We start from the raw sequence: 19,959 nt of genomic DNA on the forward strand, positions 1-19,959 counted from the left end.
GGTTACACATGCAGCTACAGCTCAAAAGTGCACCCCAGCATCCTCTCACACTACGCTTCTCGATTTATACCGCAGATCCATGCATCGGATCGAGCGCTGATGTTTAACACCCTCCAGCTGATGTTTAACTCCTCAGACCAATACGACAGAATATATGTGTTACTCAACGTATGTGGGGAATATTCAGTTTCGCCATATGCAACAATGTGGACTTACATTCTTGTTAAGGCCCCAACTCTGACCTTACTAAAATTCCTACTGTTGAAGTAGATTCAGAAATGAGAGCCATTATAATGTAAGTTCATGCAGTTGTTGGGTGTAGAAATACTAAAACTAGAAACAAGCAAAGTGGCTATCAATTTAACACATTTCACTTTGAATAGTTTTAAAGGCCATGAGAGCTGAAGGTGGTAACATAACAATGGTATAGGTGGTACAGACTACAGAGGCCGTTGCAAATGTTTAGTAAACCTATATATCTGCCAGGATATAGTCCTATAAACCACTGTGAAATATAGCTCTGACAAGATCCTGCTCCGGGAAATTACTTCTGTCAAGTGGTTCTTCACGTGTTCTCACTGTAATTGAATTACAGTATGGTTAGTCTGTTCCCGGTGGCACTTCCTTGAGGATGATCAGTTGCGATGGCGTTGCTGTAGTGTGACAACGTGTCTGATACTATTTTTTAGGTTCACGATTGATTTTTGTATTTTAAATTTAACACCGTTTAGAAATTTACAACCCGGTTCACATCAATTTGAATTTATTCACAATTTACAAGTACAATTGAAGTAAAACAATTTGTATATTTGCATAATTAGAATTTAAAATATCAAGAACATAATTCGTGAGAATCATTCATATCCTCATCGGGCCTCTTCTAATCTTTCCTGTGTTCTTTTCGGCCCTTTTTGACTGGACCGTGCTTTTTGTCACCCCTCATTTCTCTATCTTGAGCTTGGTATGGTTTGCCACCTTTTTTCTCCTTTTTGCCACCTCTCATGCTTTTATCATGCTCTTTGTTGCGGCTGTGGGCCTCCTTTCTTTTAGATTCCTTATCTAGATCTTTTCCTGGCCAGCATTCAGCCAAGCACTGTTTCTTACACACATGGGTGTCACATTCTGCCGCTGCCATGCAGTTCTTCGTGCATTCTTTGTCCTTTTTAAATTCTCCAAAGGTTTCCTTATCTAGATCTTTTCCTGGCCAGCATTCAGCCATGCACTGTTTCTTACACTCGTTGTTCTCACATTCTGCCGCTGCCATGCAGTTCTTCATGCATTCTTTGTCCTTTTTAAATTCTTCGATAGGTTCCTTATCTAGATCTTTTCCTGACCAGCATTCAGCCATGCACTGTTTCTTACACTCTTTGGTCTCACATTCTGCCGCTGCCATGCAGTTCTTCGTGCATTCTTTGTCCTTTTTAAATTCTTCGATAGTCTCCGTATCTAGATCTCCTGGATAGCATTCCGTTATGCACTGTTTCTTACAATCTTTGGTCTCACATTCTGCCGCTGCCATGCAGTTCTTTACACATTTTTTGGCCTTTTTAAATTCTTTGATCTGATTACCACCAAGTCCTTCAGCATCTTCTTGAGGGTATGGGTTCAGCTCCTCAAATGCTCTGCTACTGTTGGCAAGGAAAAGTGCATTTAGTGCGAGCACTACAATGAGAAATACCATACTTCTTCACAAACTGAATAACAAGTCTTCTAGCTGTGCAACTTCAAAACCAAAAATGATGAAAAAGCCCTCTGACAACTCGCTTTATAAAGGCCCACTTAGGTCACCTTTGTCTGTCAATTTCTGAGGAGTGGCTTCCATTAGCTTAATACTAATAGTAATGATGTTATTGGCGATACAAATTATTTTCACCCCTGTTCGACTCCTTCCATCGTAATCACCATGTAAAATCTGGCTTTAACTTGAATGAAAGATCTTGCAATGCGTAAATTGATGGATTGTTTACTTGTGAAAATCGTAAGAGGGAAAGTTATTAATGTGTTGCGTAACAATGGCAGTTCTCCGTTTCATCATTCATAAGTATCAAATTATCTCAAAGCAGTTTAGGTCCTTGGGCTTGACGTTGGAAGAGTCTTGACGTAGGAAGACCGTCACAAGAACACTTAAAATTAAAATTTTGTTAAGTGAAGGCTGGCATGTTTCAATGGAACACGTGTCACAACGTACCTCAAATGTAATTGTATGACGTACCTCATAGTTCATACCTCGTCGGCAGATCTTCAGAAACAATTTGATCGATCTGAACGAGATATAGACTCACTGACTTGGATTTCTAATTCATGTAAAACTAAATTATTACACTGAACTATTAGTATTATCGCATACTAAATTGGATATTACTATTACCCAGCCAGAGGCCGAGTTGGTAAGGATCATGATGATTAATCAATATATACTCAACTGTCACGTGACTTTTTGAACACGTTCTCTAGGTGGCTTGAATTGAAGGACTATTCGAAACCTAACCCAATCCCTAACTTAAACTGAAGCATATGCTATACTATAACCCTTACAATATTGCGAGAAATTAGACCAACTTCCTTAAATGGTCATATCACGTGATCGAGACAGTTTTTCGCCAGTGGAGCATTTTAACTTTACGTCATAACTATAAGGGATGATTCGGAATCAGCGTCGCTGGTCGCGTTCAAAAATACGTCGATTCAAGTATTACATAGTATACATGGCCTGGTATACTACAGGGTGGCCCAAAATTGACTACCCACACGCAACCTTTTAAATTTAATAACTCACGTATTTCTTGTCATACGTTGTATGACCCGCCGCGCACGAAGTGCGCGGCTCCCCCTGTAGCGTCGAAGACGCTAACTATAGTGAAGCGGCAGTGGGGGTCACCGCGTGATACAACGTATTTCGTGGCGTGACACTCCCTTTTTTACTATTGTCTTCATAAAATGAGAACGCTTTAAGCTAAGAACTCGACATTTTTTTCACACATTTGGCTTGATAATTTTAAATCTTTCCCAAAGTTTCAAGTTCACTGTTCAAAATGTGGTTGAGTTATGACCATTTCAAAATCCATCGGATACGTGATCCGAGCACTCAGTCAGTGATCTCGTCACTCAATCAGTTTAATGAGGTTCATTAGGCTTTACCAAACATACTGAGGAGATGACGACCTGATCATGATTGATTGGATACCGATAATGACTTTGCTAGACAGGAAAACACCAAGTTTTAGGATTAATGAAATCAACTAATCAAAATTCTCAAACAAAAACAATTCAATAATTTCAATTAAGATGTTCAAATTGTCATCCCCCAGCTGCAATCACTTTGCGACACCGCTTCTTTACTGTTTACACTCCGACTAGCGTACAACTACATAGCATTAGCAAACGCTGGGTCCATATTATCAATTATGGATGATGTCGATCAGGTGGTGCTTTAGCTGCGTGATGTCTGCAATAGGATGTCTCTTATAGAGCTAGAGCTGGTCCTTCACCCACCCCCACAGGAACAAGGAAGAAGTCACACGGTGTAACTGTAAGGTCAGGACTTCTAGCCGGCCAGTGTGTTCAAGATGTTTCGGTCGTTGATTACGTAATCAAAACTTTCTTTTTTACCCTCTAGAATAATAACAATTTGACAATATTGTAATTCAAACTCTGATAGTGATAAATTTAGAAATTGATCGAATATTCGGTTACCTGTGTACCTGGGAACCCCGGGCTATAATCTTCATAAACATAAAATTATAGAGATTAGGTGGAATGACAGGCTGATTAACGGGTGATACTCGTAATCGTATAATATTTATTATTTGTTCCAATTACTCGGCGCGCATCTTGGTAGGTTGTAAACCTACAACAGGCTGAACACCGCCCAGTAAAGCGCCGCCCAGTAATTAACGGATGTTACTCGTCTAAATTTCGTCGAAGTAACGCGCGCTGCTTTCTTCTTGAAATGGCACGAGCTACGAAGTAGCGCGCGCCGGGCCAGACTTGATACATGTTTCGTATCCAAATATCAGAGATATTATTTATTTGGAAGAGCTGCATAGAGTCCACTAGTATTTAATATTAGCCTGTACTGGCTCAATAAAATGTGACCTCCAGATCAGTAAAATTAAGGGTGCTGGAAGAGCTGCATAAAGTCCACTAGTATTTAATATTAGCCTGTACTGGCTCAATAAAATGTGACCTCCAGATCAGTAAAATTAGGGGTGCTGGAAGAGCTGCATAGAGTCCACTAGTATTTAATATTAGCCTGTACTGGCTCAATAAAATGTGACCTCCAGATCAGTAAATTTAGGGGTGCTGGGAGAGCTGCATAGAGTCCACTAGTATTCAATATTAGCCTGTACTGGCTCAATAAAATGTGACCTCCAGATCAGTTAAATTAAGGGTGCTGGAAGAATTTGCATAGAGTCCACTAGTATTTAATATTAGCCTGTACTGGCTCAATAAAATGTGACCTCCAGATCAGTAAATTTAGGGGTGCTGGAAGAGCTGCATAGAGTCCACTAGTATTTAATATTAGCCTGTACTGGCTCAATAAAATGTGACCTCCAGATCAGTAAAATTAAGGGTGCTGGAAGAATTTGCATAGAGTCCATTAGTATTTAATATTAGCCTGTACTGGCTCAATAAAATGTGACCTCCAGATCAGTAAAATTAAGGGTGCTGGAAGAGCTGCATAGAGTCCACTAGTATTTAATATTAGCCTGTACTGGCTCAATAAAATGTGACCTCCAGATCAGTAAAATTAAGGGTGCTGGAAGAGCTGCATAGAGTCCACTAGTATTTAATATTAGCCTGTACTGGTTCAATAAAATATGACCTCCAGATCAGTAAAATTAGGGGTGCTGGCAGAGCTGCATAGAGTCCACTAGTATTTAATATTAGCCTGTACTAGCTCAATAAAATGTGACCTCCAGATCAGTAAAATTAGGGGTGCTGGAAGAGCTGCATAGGGTCCACTAGTATTTAATATTAGCCTGTACTGGCTCAATAAAATGTGACCTCCAGATCAGTAAAATTAAGGGTGCTGGAAGAGCTGCATAGAGTCCACTAGTATTTAATATTAGCCTGTACTGGCTCAATAAAATGTGACCTCCAGATCAGTAAAATTAGGGGTGCTGGAAGAGCTGCATAAAGTCCACTAGTATTTGATATTAGCCTGTACTGGCTCAATAAAATGTGACCTCCAGATCAGTAAATTTAGGGGTGCTGGAAGAGCTGCATAGAGTCCACTAGTATTTAATATTAGCCCCAAAAAAGCGGTCCTGGTCGAGCCTTGGCTTTAACGAGTTGGAAGCAACCAGAGAGATGGTTAGATGTATAAATTTGGGGATTGAAGTGGTTTGCAATAACCAGAGAGATGTTAAAAAATTGAACAACAGGTTGAACAAAAAAGCATGTGTAAAAAGTTATCGAGTGATAAAATAGGACAAAGGAGAAAGCATAGATATGATCTTAGGCAGCTAGACGCCAGCTAGCTCATCGCGGTGTCACATGACTTTAATACCACAATATCATTGGTCATCTATATATCCAATGCGAAATATAAATATAGCGCGTTTTTCATGAATTAGTAGCGCCGTACAAAAATTAAACAGTTTGGAACAAAATTACAAGTTTTCAGTTTACAGAAATATTGAAACATTTCAATTTTTGTTTGCATGAAGGTTCTAATGACTTAATAAAGTCGTTTAGATAATAAAAATACTACAAAGATACCAAGTAAACTCACAAATATTGCAACTTGGTTAAAAACAATGCACTTAACTGTTTTGGTGGCGCGCGCGCGCCATCTCAGTCAATTACTCCCATATTTGGTCAAATAGGATAATAGGGACGCAGAATATGCGTCCCTCTAAAATGTCCGATTCCCTTTATGGTATGCCCCTTTTTCCGCCTTCGGCGGCGCGCGCTTCGCGCGCGAAAAGTGGCATGCAACGTATGTCAAGGCCAGACCATTAACAATGGTCAACCCAGTAACCCATATTATATGATCCAGATCAAACCTGTTGTCATGTATTTTGTATTTAAAATCAATATGCACACTTAAATAAATCACTCGGAATACTTTTTAAATTGACGGGTGTTACTCGTTTAAATTTCTTCGAAGTAGCGCGCGCTGATTTCTTCACTGGCCCGATGGCAAGTGCTAGGAATTAGTGCGCACCGGGCCAGACCATTAATAATGGTCAATGTTTCGCCAGATATATCATAACAATGATCCCAGATTTCGGCTCATCATGATCAAAGTAATTGGAAGACTTCGCCGCTTCGACGCGCCGCGCAAAATAGCATTCTTCATGAGCAACGATCTGGAAGGGTTGACATCGTCAATCAAGATCAGAGTCCCAGTCCGTGGTAGCATGAAACGTAAAGAAAAATGATTTACAGGAAAAGTCAAAGGGGAAGGTCAGGCCATGATTACGTAATATTGCTGTCAGGGGGGTTGGGTTTTGATTACCAATTACGGTTTGCGGTTGATTACGGAGGGGGAGGGGTACAAATATTGATTACATATTATGTGAACGACCCCGTATAGGGAGCGCTTAATTGTTATGTGTTATAAGTTTGTAGCGCGATGCGTTACTGTGCCGCGCCGCGCACTCAATGAGGCTTCTCACAGATCGGCGAGATGCGCTACTGTGCCGCGCCGAGCTGAGATGAATTGACATCGTCAATTAAGTTATAAGTATAACACTTACTGGAAATCAAAATAAAAGGGAACCCAAAATCAATAATCATCAAGACTCATCAACAAAGCCTTTATTGTTTATGAGTCGCATGGTTGCAATGTATCCTTTTATAGTTTCAACACTACTATATAACAAATAATTTGAGATTATGAATACGATGTTGTAACACTAACATCGAAACGTCGAGAAATTCCTTTCCTGACAAGAGCATTTTTCCTTTTGGCATCAAACGGGATCAATACAAATTTACACAATAATACATATTTAAAGTATTGATATCAGGAAATCAGGAAAACGTCTGTATAGACGCAATTCGAAAGAAGGTCTGTAATGAAAAATTATGGGGTGAGGGATGGTCTTAAATAGCTAATATGTGGCCTTTGTAAATAATGAACAATCTCTCATTTCGCCGGCCTAAGTTAATATCAAGTATTGGCCGAATTTGGCTACATCTTAGTAAAATTTTAATTGGGGTTGTTCCTTATAATAGATCTAAATTGTATTTTACAATCTTATTGGTAGTGTGTAGTGGCAAACTTATTTTCACTTGAAAATATATAAATTTTTTTGTAAAGACCCGGCAAAGAAACTCTTATTATAACAACCATGCCCTCAAACAGTTTCGTTTACCAATCTAGTTGCCTTTGGAATTCATTCCGTCAGATGTTGGCACTGAACGCAGTGGCGTAACTTTGCCTGTTGGCGCCCCCCCGCTCAGTGACGAAAAGCGCCCCCCTAAAAATTTTGTGTCCCTAAAGCAAAAAAATTTTGCGCCCCCTGAAGCAAAAAAGGGTACCCCAAATATTTTTTTCGCGTCGACCGTACGCTAAATTGGACAGGGAAATACACAAACAAGGCGTTTTTTCAGTGAAAGGGCCTAAAATTCAGGAAAATTGCGCCCCCCTTATACGGCGCCCCACGCACAGCGGGGTCTGCGGGGCCCTAAGTTACCCCACTGACTGAACGACCTTGAAATGACCCATGGTGTATTCAAATCAAAGGTTAAAAAAGTTATTCTCTCGTCCCAGTGTAAAGGTGACCAGAATACCTGGGCCCCTTTGGCAAACTTCCTGAACTCAGGCAGCTTGAACGACTGAATTTGAAAAGTAAAACTTCTTGTCTAAATGAACTATTAGAACCTCAAGAAGCTGATCCGCATGTCTCCGCTACTAAAATGTTTAATGAGCCCAATCACTCATCACTTAACGTAGTTTAATCTTCAAAGTGAGTTGTACAATCTAGGTTGTTTTAAGTAGCTGTTGATCGTTAGTTGATCGTTAGTTGTCATCCGGCCAAACATTAAGCAACTTATATTGCAGTACCATTTACCATTTAGTATATCAAAATATGTCATTGTATTTTTGCATGGCTGAAATGTAACGCTTGATTTATATATATAATGATTAATTGAATTTTCAAATAAAAAAAAAAAAAAGTGTAAAACAGGAGTGACCTGATCGTTTTCATAACTTCGCTTTACAATTTGTACCATAATAAAATTAGCACTGCCATGGGGTTTAAAAAGGGTCATTGTAAGCCTCCAGCGTAATGGTCCTAAGCAGGGACAAAAGGATTTCGCGGCATGTACAAAATCGCGAAATTTCCCATTCTCCACGACAAATTTTATGTATAGTTTAATGTATAGCCTGTTAAATTTCGCGGTACCGCGATTTTTGGCCAAAATAATCGCGAAATCCTTTTGTCCCTGGTCCTAAGTCTCTGCCCCATGCGGTGCCTGTCAGCATCAGCTAACAGATTAGCCCTAACATAACGATCAAGTCACAAATTAGGTCCCTATAATGATTTATGATTGTTGAATAATTTAGAGATTTGAATATAATATTTGTTTTATTCTGAATATTTGTTTTATTCTGTATATTCCAAAGCTCGATTGAAAAAAAAACACTCAATATTAGTAAGTAAGTAAGTAAGTAAGTAAGTAAGTAAAGATTATGACATAACATCATCACAAGTGTCTACAAAATATCATTGCACTGAATAGAAAAATAATTTAAATAAATATACTTTTCCATCAACATTAATAATTTAACAAATTCAATTTTATTAATTTATAAAATCTTATACATTATCTATAAATAATTTATTAATACTTCCCAGTGGAATAATAAAGATTTATAAAACGCTTCTTTGCCACAAAAGGATAAAACCAAAGATATTCATTATGTCTCTCCTTATTGCTTAAATAACTGGGTCCTTCAATTTTCCCTGATACTTCATTCGAAACATTCCAAAAATAAAAATCATTTACATTGTTTTTAGAAATCATTTCTTTCTTAAATCCTTCACATTGTGCAATTAAATATACTTACTGTCGCAACCCGTTAATAAATTACGTAATTCGTATCAGAATTGCTCCAAAATTTCAGGGAATATAGATATGGGTCTAACTTAGATTTCCTGAAAATGTAGTACCCACAAGATCTTAAAAGGGTCGTAACTCGGTTGAATTGTGAACAACCAACTTGGAATTTTGGGAAAGCACTTCAATTATCAAACCAAATGTGTCTAGAAACTTTGGAGTTCCTAGCTCAAAACTTTCTCACCTTATAGTGACAATAGTGAAAAAGAGGGAGTGGCGTGCCACACCCAATGTTATCAATGAAATTATACAAATATAACATAATGGTTATGCTCTTCTGTATTAATATGAACATAATTGGTTTGTTATTGTTAGATAATTAAGATACCTCTCCAGCACATCTAAATTGCTGCGTACTATGAACATATTACTATAGTACTTATAGTATTAATAGTACTATCCTCTCTGTGTTAGTGTTTCCAGTGCTGCTCTCATGGCTGATGCAAAACTAGAGGTTTCGATCTTTTTCTGTTTGACAAAAGTTTCTTGTACTTATAGCAGACCCATTTGACACTTTCTCTTAGAGCATGGCACTATTCCACTGCTCTCCGTTTTAGCTGCTCAACTAATAATGATCTTTTCACTGCAGTGTCTGTGGCCAGGGGCAGGTTTTACTGCATATCCGACCATTCTGGTCACTGAGGCGCAAACAGTAACTTTCGATCCATTGGAATGATCAAACTAGAAGGATTTTAAAATCAATTACAATTAGTTTAGGCTATTTATTTTTGGTAGCAGTAGCACATTAGTAAATACTGCTTTGAAACATTGCTAGATAACGTTATCTTTTCTCTGATAATAAAACTTCTTTCTTTAATCATTTTTGCTCAGCAGGACATGTCCACTCAATTCCTGTGATGTTGGGACAGAACCTAAAAGAGAATCACAGGATAAAGTTTGAGCTGGTGGTAGAGCAAGTAAACATAACATGTACTGATATCAACAAAACAAGCGACATCAATAACATATGCCTTCAACTTTTTTACCATGGTATGAACAAGAAAATATATTTTTGCCAAAAGCTTCTTATTGGTGTCACTGGTATAGTTTTTAGGCACCATTTGTATTGCACTATTTATCTCAACAAAATCCAAGAGTTTACAAGCAGTTAACACTCACTTATTCAGGATCATCTGGAAAAGAAGCAATCGAAACGGAGTGCATCACTAGCAGTAAACGTGTTAGTTTAACTGGATTGCAGTACGTCCTTACCTGGAAACATCATCAAATTCTTAAATTTTCCGTCACCCTCTCAAAGCGAAAAGGTAATTGGTGATGTATTGTATTTTTCCTTTACACTGTGCAGTGATTTTTAAATATTGTTTTCGATAATCATGTGAACAGTTCCCCTATTCTTAAAACTAGGAACCTACGATAAAGCAAAGAAGCCACCAGAGTTGTTCCTCTCTCAAGTTGATCCCTACAGAAATAACCCTGAAAAGTTGGGATCAGCAAAGCTCGACCTTCATGAGCATGCAAACAAAAAAGTTACTGGTCAAACCTACGAACATGATGACAAAATTTCTATCAACCTCCGTAACAACAAGGTACGCACTTTTACACATTTAGAGCTGATAAAGGTGACACTATTTTTTAAATTCTGGTATGTGGTGGACTAAAGACACATATTATATAATATAATCACCAGTGAACGTGATTGCTTTGTATTACTCACGGGAAACGAATTGAAGCAAATTTCATATTGTATCTTGATAAATGACAGAATCATCGAATCAACTTAACCTATAACATCCTTTGTACTTTACTCCGCGGAATCTGACATCGGAATTTTACTAATTTCAGAAGATATTATCATGCGAATTGATGGTAAAATACCGAATACCGGACACGGATCCTAGTGTAATAGATACTTCCTCAATACACTCATCAGTAATGACACCTTCTGTTAGTATCGAGACTATCAACTCACTTGACACCAGGGCATTTTCTCACAGAACACTGGAGACACCTATTTACAAGTGAGCAACAAGAGTTGTTTAAAGCTAGGGTGAACCTTTAAAGTTATTTAATATAATTTTAAGTTATAGGAGTGTTATAAAGTTGTTGTACTCTATAAGTGTATATTCACCTACAAGCATAACTGCTTGGCGTGATGAGGTACATCTTTGATTGGTCGAAGGTCTTTCAACAACACAGCATCATCACTTTTGTAGTAGTTTAAAGTTATTTAATAAACTGTTTATTATTTACAAGTAAGTAACCTTAAAAGTTATTTAATAAACTGTTTATTATGCACAAGTAAGTAATTTTTAAAGTTTACTTTATTCAATATAATATTTATTATTTACAAGTAAGACTGCTCGAGCAGCACGCCCTTTGTTTGGAGTTATGTTAGGTGTGGTCAGCTAGTTAAGCCGATAAATTCTATTATGTTTTACATACCTTATTTTACTTACAACACTGTGAAACTATTTTGACACCGGCTACTGAACAAGTCCCTCTCCGCCTAATAAATTTTTGAAATATAAAATATGTTACATAAAACATTTAATATTATAAACATTTACAGTCTCTATAGCTGACTGTGTGCGGGTCACTACTTGTAACTTAACTTTTAAAAAGTTTTGAAATATAAATATTATTGTTACGGTACATAAAACATTTAATATTAGAAACATTTACAGTCTCTATAGCGATGAAATGCAGACAGATTTACATTGTAATTTTTCTGGTTCAAGTTGGAGACTGTGCGTGGGTCACTACTTGTAACTTACACCTTGAGCTTTTAGCGATATAATATTTTACAAATATTTAACTTCTTTTACCGACCACGTACCTGATATGAGTCGTGCTGCAGTGGTGGGGGGGGGGGGGGGGGGGGAACCGTTCTCACTTTGACCTTGTCAAGTTCTTATTTGTTATTATATCTCCATCTCGTTCTCTGAGAGGTAATTGTTTACATACTCTATTGAATTATCATCACTCCCCAGTCCCCACCCTTGAGCTGAACGTATCAGTATTCAGTTCTCTTCTAATCTAACTAGATACACAGTACGTGACACTCTAAATCTAACTAGATACACAAACACACACACACACACACACACACACACACACACACACACACACACACACACACACACACACACACACACACACACACACACACACACACACACACACACACACACACACACACACACACACACACACACACACACACACACACACACACACACACACACACACACACACACACACACACACACACACACACACACACACACACACACACACACACACACACACACACACACACACACACACACACACACACACACACACACACACACACACACACACACACACACACACACACACACACACACACACACACACACACACACACACACACACACACACACACACACACACACACACACACACACACACACACACACACACACACACACACACACACACACACACACACACACACACACACACACACACACACACACACACACACACACACACACACACACACACACACACACACACACACACACACACACACACACACACACACACACACACACACACACACACACACACACACACACACACACACACACACACACACACACACACACACACACACACACACACACACACACACACACACACACACACACACACACACACACACACACACACACACACACACACACACACACACACACACACACACACACACACACACACACACACACACACACACACACACACACACACACACACTCGTTTGTACGTTTACACAATAGAGCTGGACCTTTGTCATATTATTCTGCCTCATTACTCTTATTATTCCTAACCACATCTAACTGCGAGAGTGTGGTAATTATAATTATATCATGTGTGCTACTGCAACCAACGCTCAATCTAATTGCAGGCTGCTGAACGAGATACATCTGATAGGGCTGGATGGAAACCTGTACTCGGCAGAGTGGAGCAAGATGAGACTCATCTTCTTCGTGTTCGGTACCATGCCGGATTTTATGAGGAACTTGAAAGATCTTATTCAAACGGTAATTTTGTGTGTAACTGTGTGTGTGTATGACTACAAAACGTGTGAAATCTGTGAAATGTGCGAATAGAAACATTTCGTTTGAAATATTTATAGGCTATAAAAACTAAAAAGCGGAGCAGTCTATAGTAGTACATGGGAGGCCAAAAGTCAGTGCACACGTTATGTTGGCCTTTATAGTTCAGTCACTGAGTGCTCGATCGATATAATTATTTCTGGTATGACTTACTATCACCACTCATTCGAGGAATACATCAAATCAAAGAATATTCGTGTTCATTTTTTTCGAATGAAAGTTCATTTTTGCATTTATTTGATAGATTAAATGATCGGATCTAGCCAAATTTTATTGAATTGTGTTTGGCCATTCGAATTACATTTGCCCTGAAACAAATGAGAGTTCTAGCTTCTCAGAAGTGAGCTGACCGAGATATGAAGCATAACGGGGTTGTTCATTAAGTGTGATCAGGTGATTGGGTTGAAACTAGATCTGCATTATGGGAATCGTGCAGAGAGCCCAATTACAGTTTCGTAGACGGAATCCTCGAATGAGTAGCGACAGTATATCATCTGCAAAGTTACAGGTCTCATTTTAATATGAAACACGGAGGTGGTATAAGACCCAACGTATGGGTATTGGTTACTGATTTTTATCCCCCTGTAGTTAGCAGCTTTATTCTCCTTGCATTATATAAAGACGGCAGATAATATGTTCACGCTATTTAGCACTTAGCAGTCTAGAGTATAATATATAAGTATGTAGCGTTGAGATACTCACAGCACATTCTTTTCAATGTCTATTCTGATCGGAAAAGAAAGGGCATCATTAAACATTGTACGATGAAGCAGACTAAAATCTGGAGCCTGAGTTCTGATCATCTTTATTCTTACATTTAAGTCACGGGCATTCGGCTACCAGGGCGATTTATAATAAACTGATTTAATCCAATTTAGGACAGGATTTCAATCTCAAATCAGTCTACTACTTTTTTAATATTTGAAAATTTGATTAATTATTATATAATATCCCAATATTAGTAGTACCGTAGTCTTTTCAGACGGATCCGTCTGAAAAATCGATCTACCAATACAAGAAACTTCCAAAGGATTTTTGACGTTTTTGAGTCCCATTAGGTGCCCTTTTCCAATTTTTTCCACGTATCTTACTATTACCACTTTTTACCACCTTTCTTATTTGTCGAATATATTTAGTTGTGAACATCGTAGAAGGTTGCAAACATTAAAAATGTTTATTGGCTCAAAATGATCGGAATATCTTAAAACACGGAAAAAAGTAGTTTTCAGAAAAACTTCGAAAATTTGTCACTTACATTTTTTTCGAGACTTGGAAATATTTCGAAATTTCGAAATATTTTTTTCGCCAAAAGTGATCAAATTGCATGGAGAAGCCCGAGAAACGTGGAGAAAAATGCTTTTCAAAAAACTCGCTAACTGATTACTGATTTACATTGTAATTGTTCTGGTTCAAGTTGGAGACACACACACACCAAATTTAATGGAAATAATTACCGGACTTTATTATTCACGGACCTTTTCGCCACAGACATTATTTTCACGGACATGTCACATGATTATTCACGCTAAGGTCCGTGATAATAATGACCGATAACGTATACCAGACCTCTTCTTTTCCTCAACAATCAGACCTGAATTGTGCAAGAAATGTGATTTTGGCTAAAATCAACAAGGGTAAGATACGGGCAAGGGTAAGATTTAGATACGGGCGTCAGGCAAGGGGTAGTAAAGAAACAGTAATAATCTAATAACTCAATTAAATGAGTCTCAGGAGAGTCAGGATTTCTTGGAAATTGCTTAGATATAGAGACGACAGATCAGGAAGAATTTATTTTTAAGGATGTTGATTTGGAATTGGGATTAGTGCGACACGTACTCACGTACTGTAGTGCAACACGTACTGTAGTGCAACATGTACCCTATCTAGTGCAAAAACCTCCAAGATCGACATGGTCGCACTTCAGTGCGCTACCTGAACTGTAGTGCGACACAAACTGAAGTGCGACAGAGAATTTCCGACACTGTTTGTTTTGATGTGTGGACTGAGTTCGCTGCAGAAGTAGAAGGGTTCAGGGGGGGGGGGGTCATCAAACTCATAAATACCTATTATTCCCTCCGATTTCAAAATAGGTATATATAATAGGTGTATATGTATGTATATTTATGGTTATTTAAAGGTTTTGTTGGTTTTTCAGTATTTTTCCCACTTTAAACACAATATATTCAATTCTGTTCATGGTGTTAGCTGTTAGTGTTTTAAAGTGTTTTTACTGCATGAGGCGGTTGATATCAAAACCAATTTTTGGGGTTTGGAAAAATTGGCTTTTTTTGCCTTTGTGTACCTTAAACTTGGGTTGTATAGGGTTTTTAATTTGATCAAAGGATTATGAACAGTTCAGACTATCAAAAGATTGCTTATATAGAAGTTTCTGAACATTTTGTACAACAATTAAAAATATTTCAAAAAAATGTTTAATCGAAAATTTAAAAGTAAAAATATATCACTCGACTTACTCGACTTAGGGCGGCTTCAACGTCCGAACAGAGATAGTTTTCTTCCAAATCTGTCTATCCAGCATGAGTTTGTTAATCTCCTTGTTGTCGTCAAGCCCTGTGTCCTTCCGAAGGATGTCAATATATGTGAGGTGTGGTCTTCCCCTTCCCGATGATGTCCTCGAAGGGGTTCCCAGAAGAGAAGTTGATGACTCAGAAGTTCTTCATGTCTGGCTAGATGACCTGCGAGTCTCATCCTCCGTTCAGCTATCTTATCAGATGCTCTGATGAGTTGTCCATACACCTTGGCGTTAGTCTGCCGCTCTTTCCAGTCTGTGTTAAGTGCCATCCTCAGCATTCTCGTATAACATCCATCAATACGTTTTGCGAAAATATATCAAGGTATAACATCCATCAAATATCAATACGTTTTACGAAAATATATCAAGGTCGGCTAAAATCAACAAGGGCAAGGCCAAGGGTAAGATTTAGATACGGGTGTCGGGCAAGGGGTAGTAAAGAAACGGTAACAATCAATTCAGTTAAATGAGTTTCAGGAGAGTCAGGAGTCAGGACTCAGGATTTCTTGGAAATTCCTGAGAAACGACAGGACAGATCAGGAAGGATTGTTTTTAAGGATGTTGATTTGGGATTGGGATTTTGTGAAGCAAAAATACAGGTTCTTCTCGCAGGATATTTGGGGGCCATGATGATCAGCTCGGGATTAATGTGGGACGGATTGAAGAGCATTGGAAAGAGCGAGTTGGCATTTTACGCTTTCTGGTACTGCTACTGTAATTTAATTTAATTATGAAACTCTAATATCGTGTGGTTAACGTTTTTCAGTTTGAGACCTTTCCACTTAGTAACTCCTGATTGCTAAAATCTGCCGACATTTACGGAACTCCAACTGCAAATATTGGTGATTTCAATATTCTTGAAACGAAAAATTCACGGAGTTTTTTGAAAAGCAGTTTTCTCCACGTTTCATGCAATTTTATCACTTTTGGCGAAAAATATTTCGACATTTTTTCTAAAAACTACTTTTCTAGTTTTCTCCGTGTTTTAAGCTATTCCGATCATTTTAATCCAATAAACATTTTTAATTTTTCTAATTAGCTAATTGATAATTATCCAATTAACTGATTGTTTGACGTAAAAGTGGCAAAAAGTGGCCCTAAGACACGTGGAAAAGCTTGGAAAAGTTGGTCAGCAACAAAGGGCACCTAATGAAACAATTTCTAAAATCCTTTAGAAGCTTCTTGTGTTGGTAGATCGATTTTTTCAGACGGATCTGTCTACATGCTATATATCATAATATATGAGAATCAATCGTTTCATCTTAGCCATGCAAATTTACATCGACATTATTTTGAAATAAAACGAATGGAAACAATGGTATTGCAATATAAGTTGCATAATGTGTTACCTACAGTGTAGAAGTAAACGTGGCAATTTCCTATGGACAGTTGCATAATATGACCTCCTTATATATTATACCGAGGATCGCCCAAAGTAAAGTAAGTATATATTAGGACAAATTCAACCATAGGAATATCATCAGCTGTTAATTCACAATCTAAATATATACCTTGACCCCTCCTCTCACAGCTACAAGCAGACCGGACGATAGGCCTGTACGTGGAAGTAGTGCACATCTGTCAGGGAGAGCTCTCTGAACGTGACGTGAGGTACCCCTACCTGCCCCGCAGCGACTATCAGAACCCCACCTTCCACCACATCTTCAATATACAGGAACCACATCCTGATCACCCCAAGATATGTGTCGTCAACGAGAAGTAAGTGAGGTTGTATTGGAAGTAAGTGAGGTTATATTGGAAGTAAGTGAGGTTATATTGGAAGTAAGTGAGGTTATATTGGAAGTAAGTGAGGTTATATTGGAAGTAAGTGAGGTTATATTGGAAGTAAGTGAGGTTATATTGGAAGTAAGTGAGGTTATATTGGAAGTAAGTGAGGTTATGTTGGAAGTAAGTGAGGTTATATTTAAGGTTTTTTTTAACATATTTGATAGATTTACAGATCTGGCTTGACAAAAATTTTCAGAAAAAATCATGTTCGCGGGAAGCAAAAATCCGATGAGTTTTTTAGGGGGGAGGGGTAGGGGGTTGAGGGGGGTTTGGAAGGGTTGTCACATGACGAGAAATTTTTTGCAAAAATTAAACAATCTTTATTTGTTGATATTATTCACCCCTGTTGCCTAGAGTGGTGGGTCTGCACTTGAGAAGAGTGGGTCTGGCCGCTAGAATGGTGGGTCTGCAATCTAGAAGTGGGTCTGGCAACCAGAATGATGGGTCTGTACCCTTAAAGAGTGGTCTGACAACCAGAGTGGTGGGTGTGCACTTGAGAATAGTGGGTCATGCAGCGAGAATGGTGGGTATGCAATCTAGAAGTGGGTCTGTTAACCAGAATTGTGGGTCTACACCCTTGAAGAGTGGGTCTGACAACCAGAATGGTGGGTCTGCACTTGAGAAGAGTGGTTCTTGCGGCTGGAATGGTGGGTCTGCAATCTAGAAGTTGGTCTAGCAACCAGAATTGTGGATCTGCATTCGAGAATAATGAGTCTTCACTCTAGAAGAGTGGGTCTGACAACCAGAATGGTGGGTCTGCACTTGAGAAGAGTGGGTCTGGCGGCTGGAATGGTGGGTCTGCAATCTAGAAGTTGGTCTAGCAACAGAATTGTGGATCTGCATTCGAGAATAATGAGTCTTCACTCTAGAAGAGTGGGTCCGGCAACCAGAGTGGTGGGTCTGCACTTGAGAAGCGTGGGTCTGGCCGCTAAATGGTGAGTCTGCACCCTTTAAGAGTGGGTCTGACAACCAGAGTGGTGGGTCTGGACTTGAGAAGAGTGGGTCTGGCAGCTGGAATGGTGGGTCTGCAATCTAGAAGTTGGTCTGGCAACCAGAATGGTGGGTGTACGTACACCCTTGAAGAGTGGGTCTGACAACCCGAGTGGTGGGTCTGGACTTGAGAAGAGTGGGTCTGGCAGCTGGAATGGTGGGTCTGCAATCTAGAAGTGGGTCCGGCAACCAGAATGGTGGGTGTACGTACACCCTTGAAGAGTGGGTCTGACAACCAGAGTGGTGGGTCTGCACCCTTGAAGAGTGGGTCTGACAACCAGGGTGGTGGGTCTACACTTGAGAAGAGTTGGTCTGGCAGCTAGAATGGTGGGTCTGCGATCTAAAAGTGGGTCTTGCAACCAGAATGGTGGGTTTGCATTCTTGAAGAGTGGGTCTGACAACCAGAGTGGTGGGTCTGCACTTGAGAAGAGTGGGTCTGGCAGCTAGAATGGTGGGTCTGCAATCTAGAAGTGGGTCTGGCAGTTAGAATGGTGGATCTCCAATCTAGACGTGGGTCTGGCAACATGAATGGTGGGTCTGCACCCTTCAGGCTTAAAGAGTGGGTCTGACAACCAGAGTGGTAGATCTGCACTTGAGAAGTGTGGGTCTGGCAGCTGGAATGGTGGGTCTGCAATCTAGAAGTTGGTCTGGCAACCAGAATGGTGGGTCTGCACTTGAGAAGAGTGGGTCTGTCAGCTGGAATGGTGGGTCTGCAATCTATAAGTGAGTCTGGCAGCTAGAATAGTGGGTCTGAAATCTAGAAGTGGGTCTTGCAACATGAATGTGGGTCTGCACCCTTGAAGAGTGGGTCTGGCAATCAGAATGGTACGTCTACACTCTAGAAGAGTGGGTCTGGCAACCAGAATGGTGGATTTTCGCTCTAGAAGGGTGAGTCTGGAAACCAGAAAGGTGGGTCTACAATCTGGAATAGTGGGTCTGGCAACCAGAATTGCGGGTCTGCATTCTAGAATAGTGGATCTTCACTCTAGAAGAGTGGGCCTGGCAACCAGAATGGTAAGTCTACACTCTGTCAACCAGATTTGGGGGTCTATAAACTAGAATATAGGAGATATGGCTACCAGAATTGTGGGTTTGGACAACCCGAATGGTGGGTCTTCACTCTAGAATAATAGGTCTGGTGGGTCTACACTTTAGAAGAGTGGGTCTGGCAACTAGAATGGTGTGTCTGCAATCTATAAGAGTGGGTCTGGCAACCAGAATAGTGGGTCTGCAATCAAGGGAATGAAGATGAGTGAGTCTGGCAATCAGAATGGTGGGTCTGCACCTTAGGGTAGTGGGTCTGGAAACAAGAATGGTGGGTCAGAATTCTTGAATAGTGGGTCTTCACTCTAGCTAAGAGTGGGTCTGGCAACAAGAATGGTGGGTAAAAATTCTAGAATAGTGGGTCTTCACTCTAGAAGAGTGGGTCTGGCAACCAGAATGGTA

General features: G+C 39.4%; 2 protein-coding genes across 3 annotated transcripts in view; both read left to right on the top strand.

Moving 5' to 3' along the window:
• Positions 1-19,959, top strand: part of LOC134816708 (serine/threonine-protein kinase Tao-like) — a 585,630-nt gene that overhangs the window by 150,536 nt on the left and 415,135 nt on the right. The window lies entirely within an intron of this gene.
• Positions 1-19,959, top strand: part of LOC134816703 (uncharacterized) — a 105,161-nt gene that overhangs the window by 45,091 nt on the left and 40,111 nt on the right. The window contains exons 2-7 of one of the 2 annotated variants that reach the window (XM_063825662.1): positions 9,910-10,068; positions 10,206-10,343; positions 10,423-10,625; positions 10,882-11,057; positions 12,992-13,127; positions 17,267-17,454. In XM_063825662.1, coding sequence (XP_063681732.1) covers positions 9,936-10,068; positions 10,206-10,343; positions 10,423-10,625; positions 10,882-11,057; positions 12,992-13,127; positions 17,267-17,454 — 974 coding nt within the window. In that variant the 5' untranslated portion in view covers positions 9,910-9,935. The remainder of the gene's footprint in view (positions 1-9,909; positions 10,069-10,205; positions 10,344-10,422; positions 10,626-10,881; positions 11,058-12,991; positions 13,128-17,266; positions 17,455-19,959) is intronic. The other variant, XM_063825663.1, reaches the window with a different exon arrangement.

Source organism: Bolinopsis microptera, chromosome 6, assembly GCF_026151205.1.
Source record: "Bolinopsis microptera isolate Bmic1 chromosome 6, MBARI_Bmic_1.0, whole genome shotgun sequence".
Lineage (NCBI taxonomy): Eukaryota > Metazoa > Ctenophora > Tentaculata > Lobata > Bolinopsidae > Bolinopsis > Bolinopsis microptera.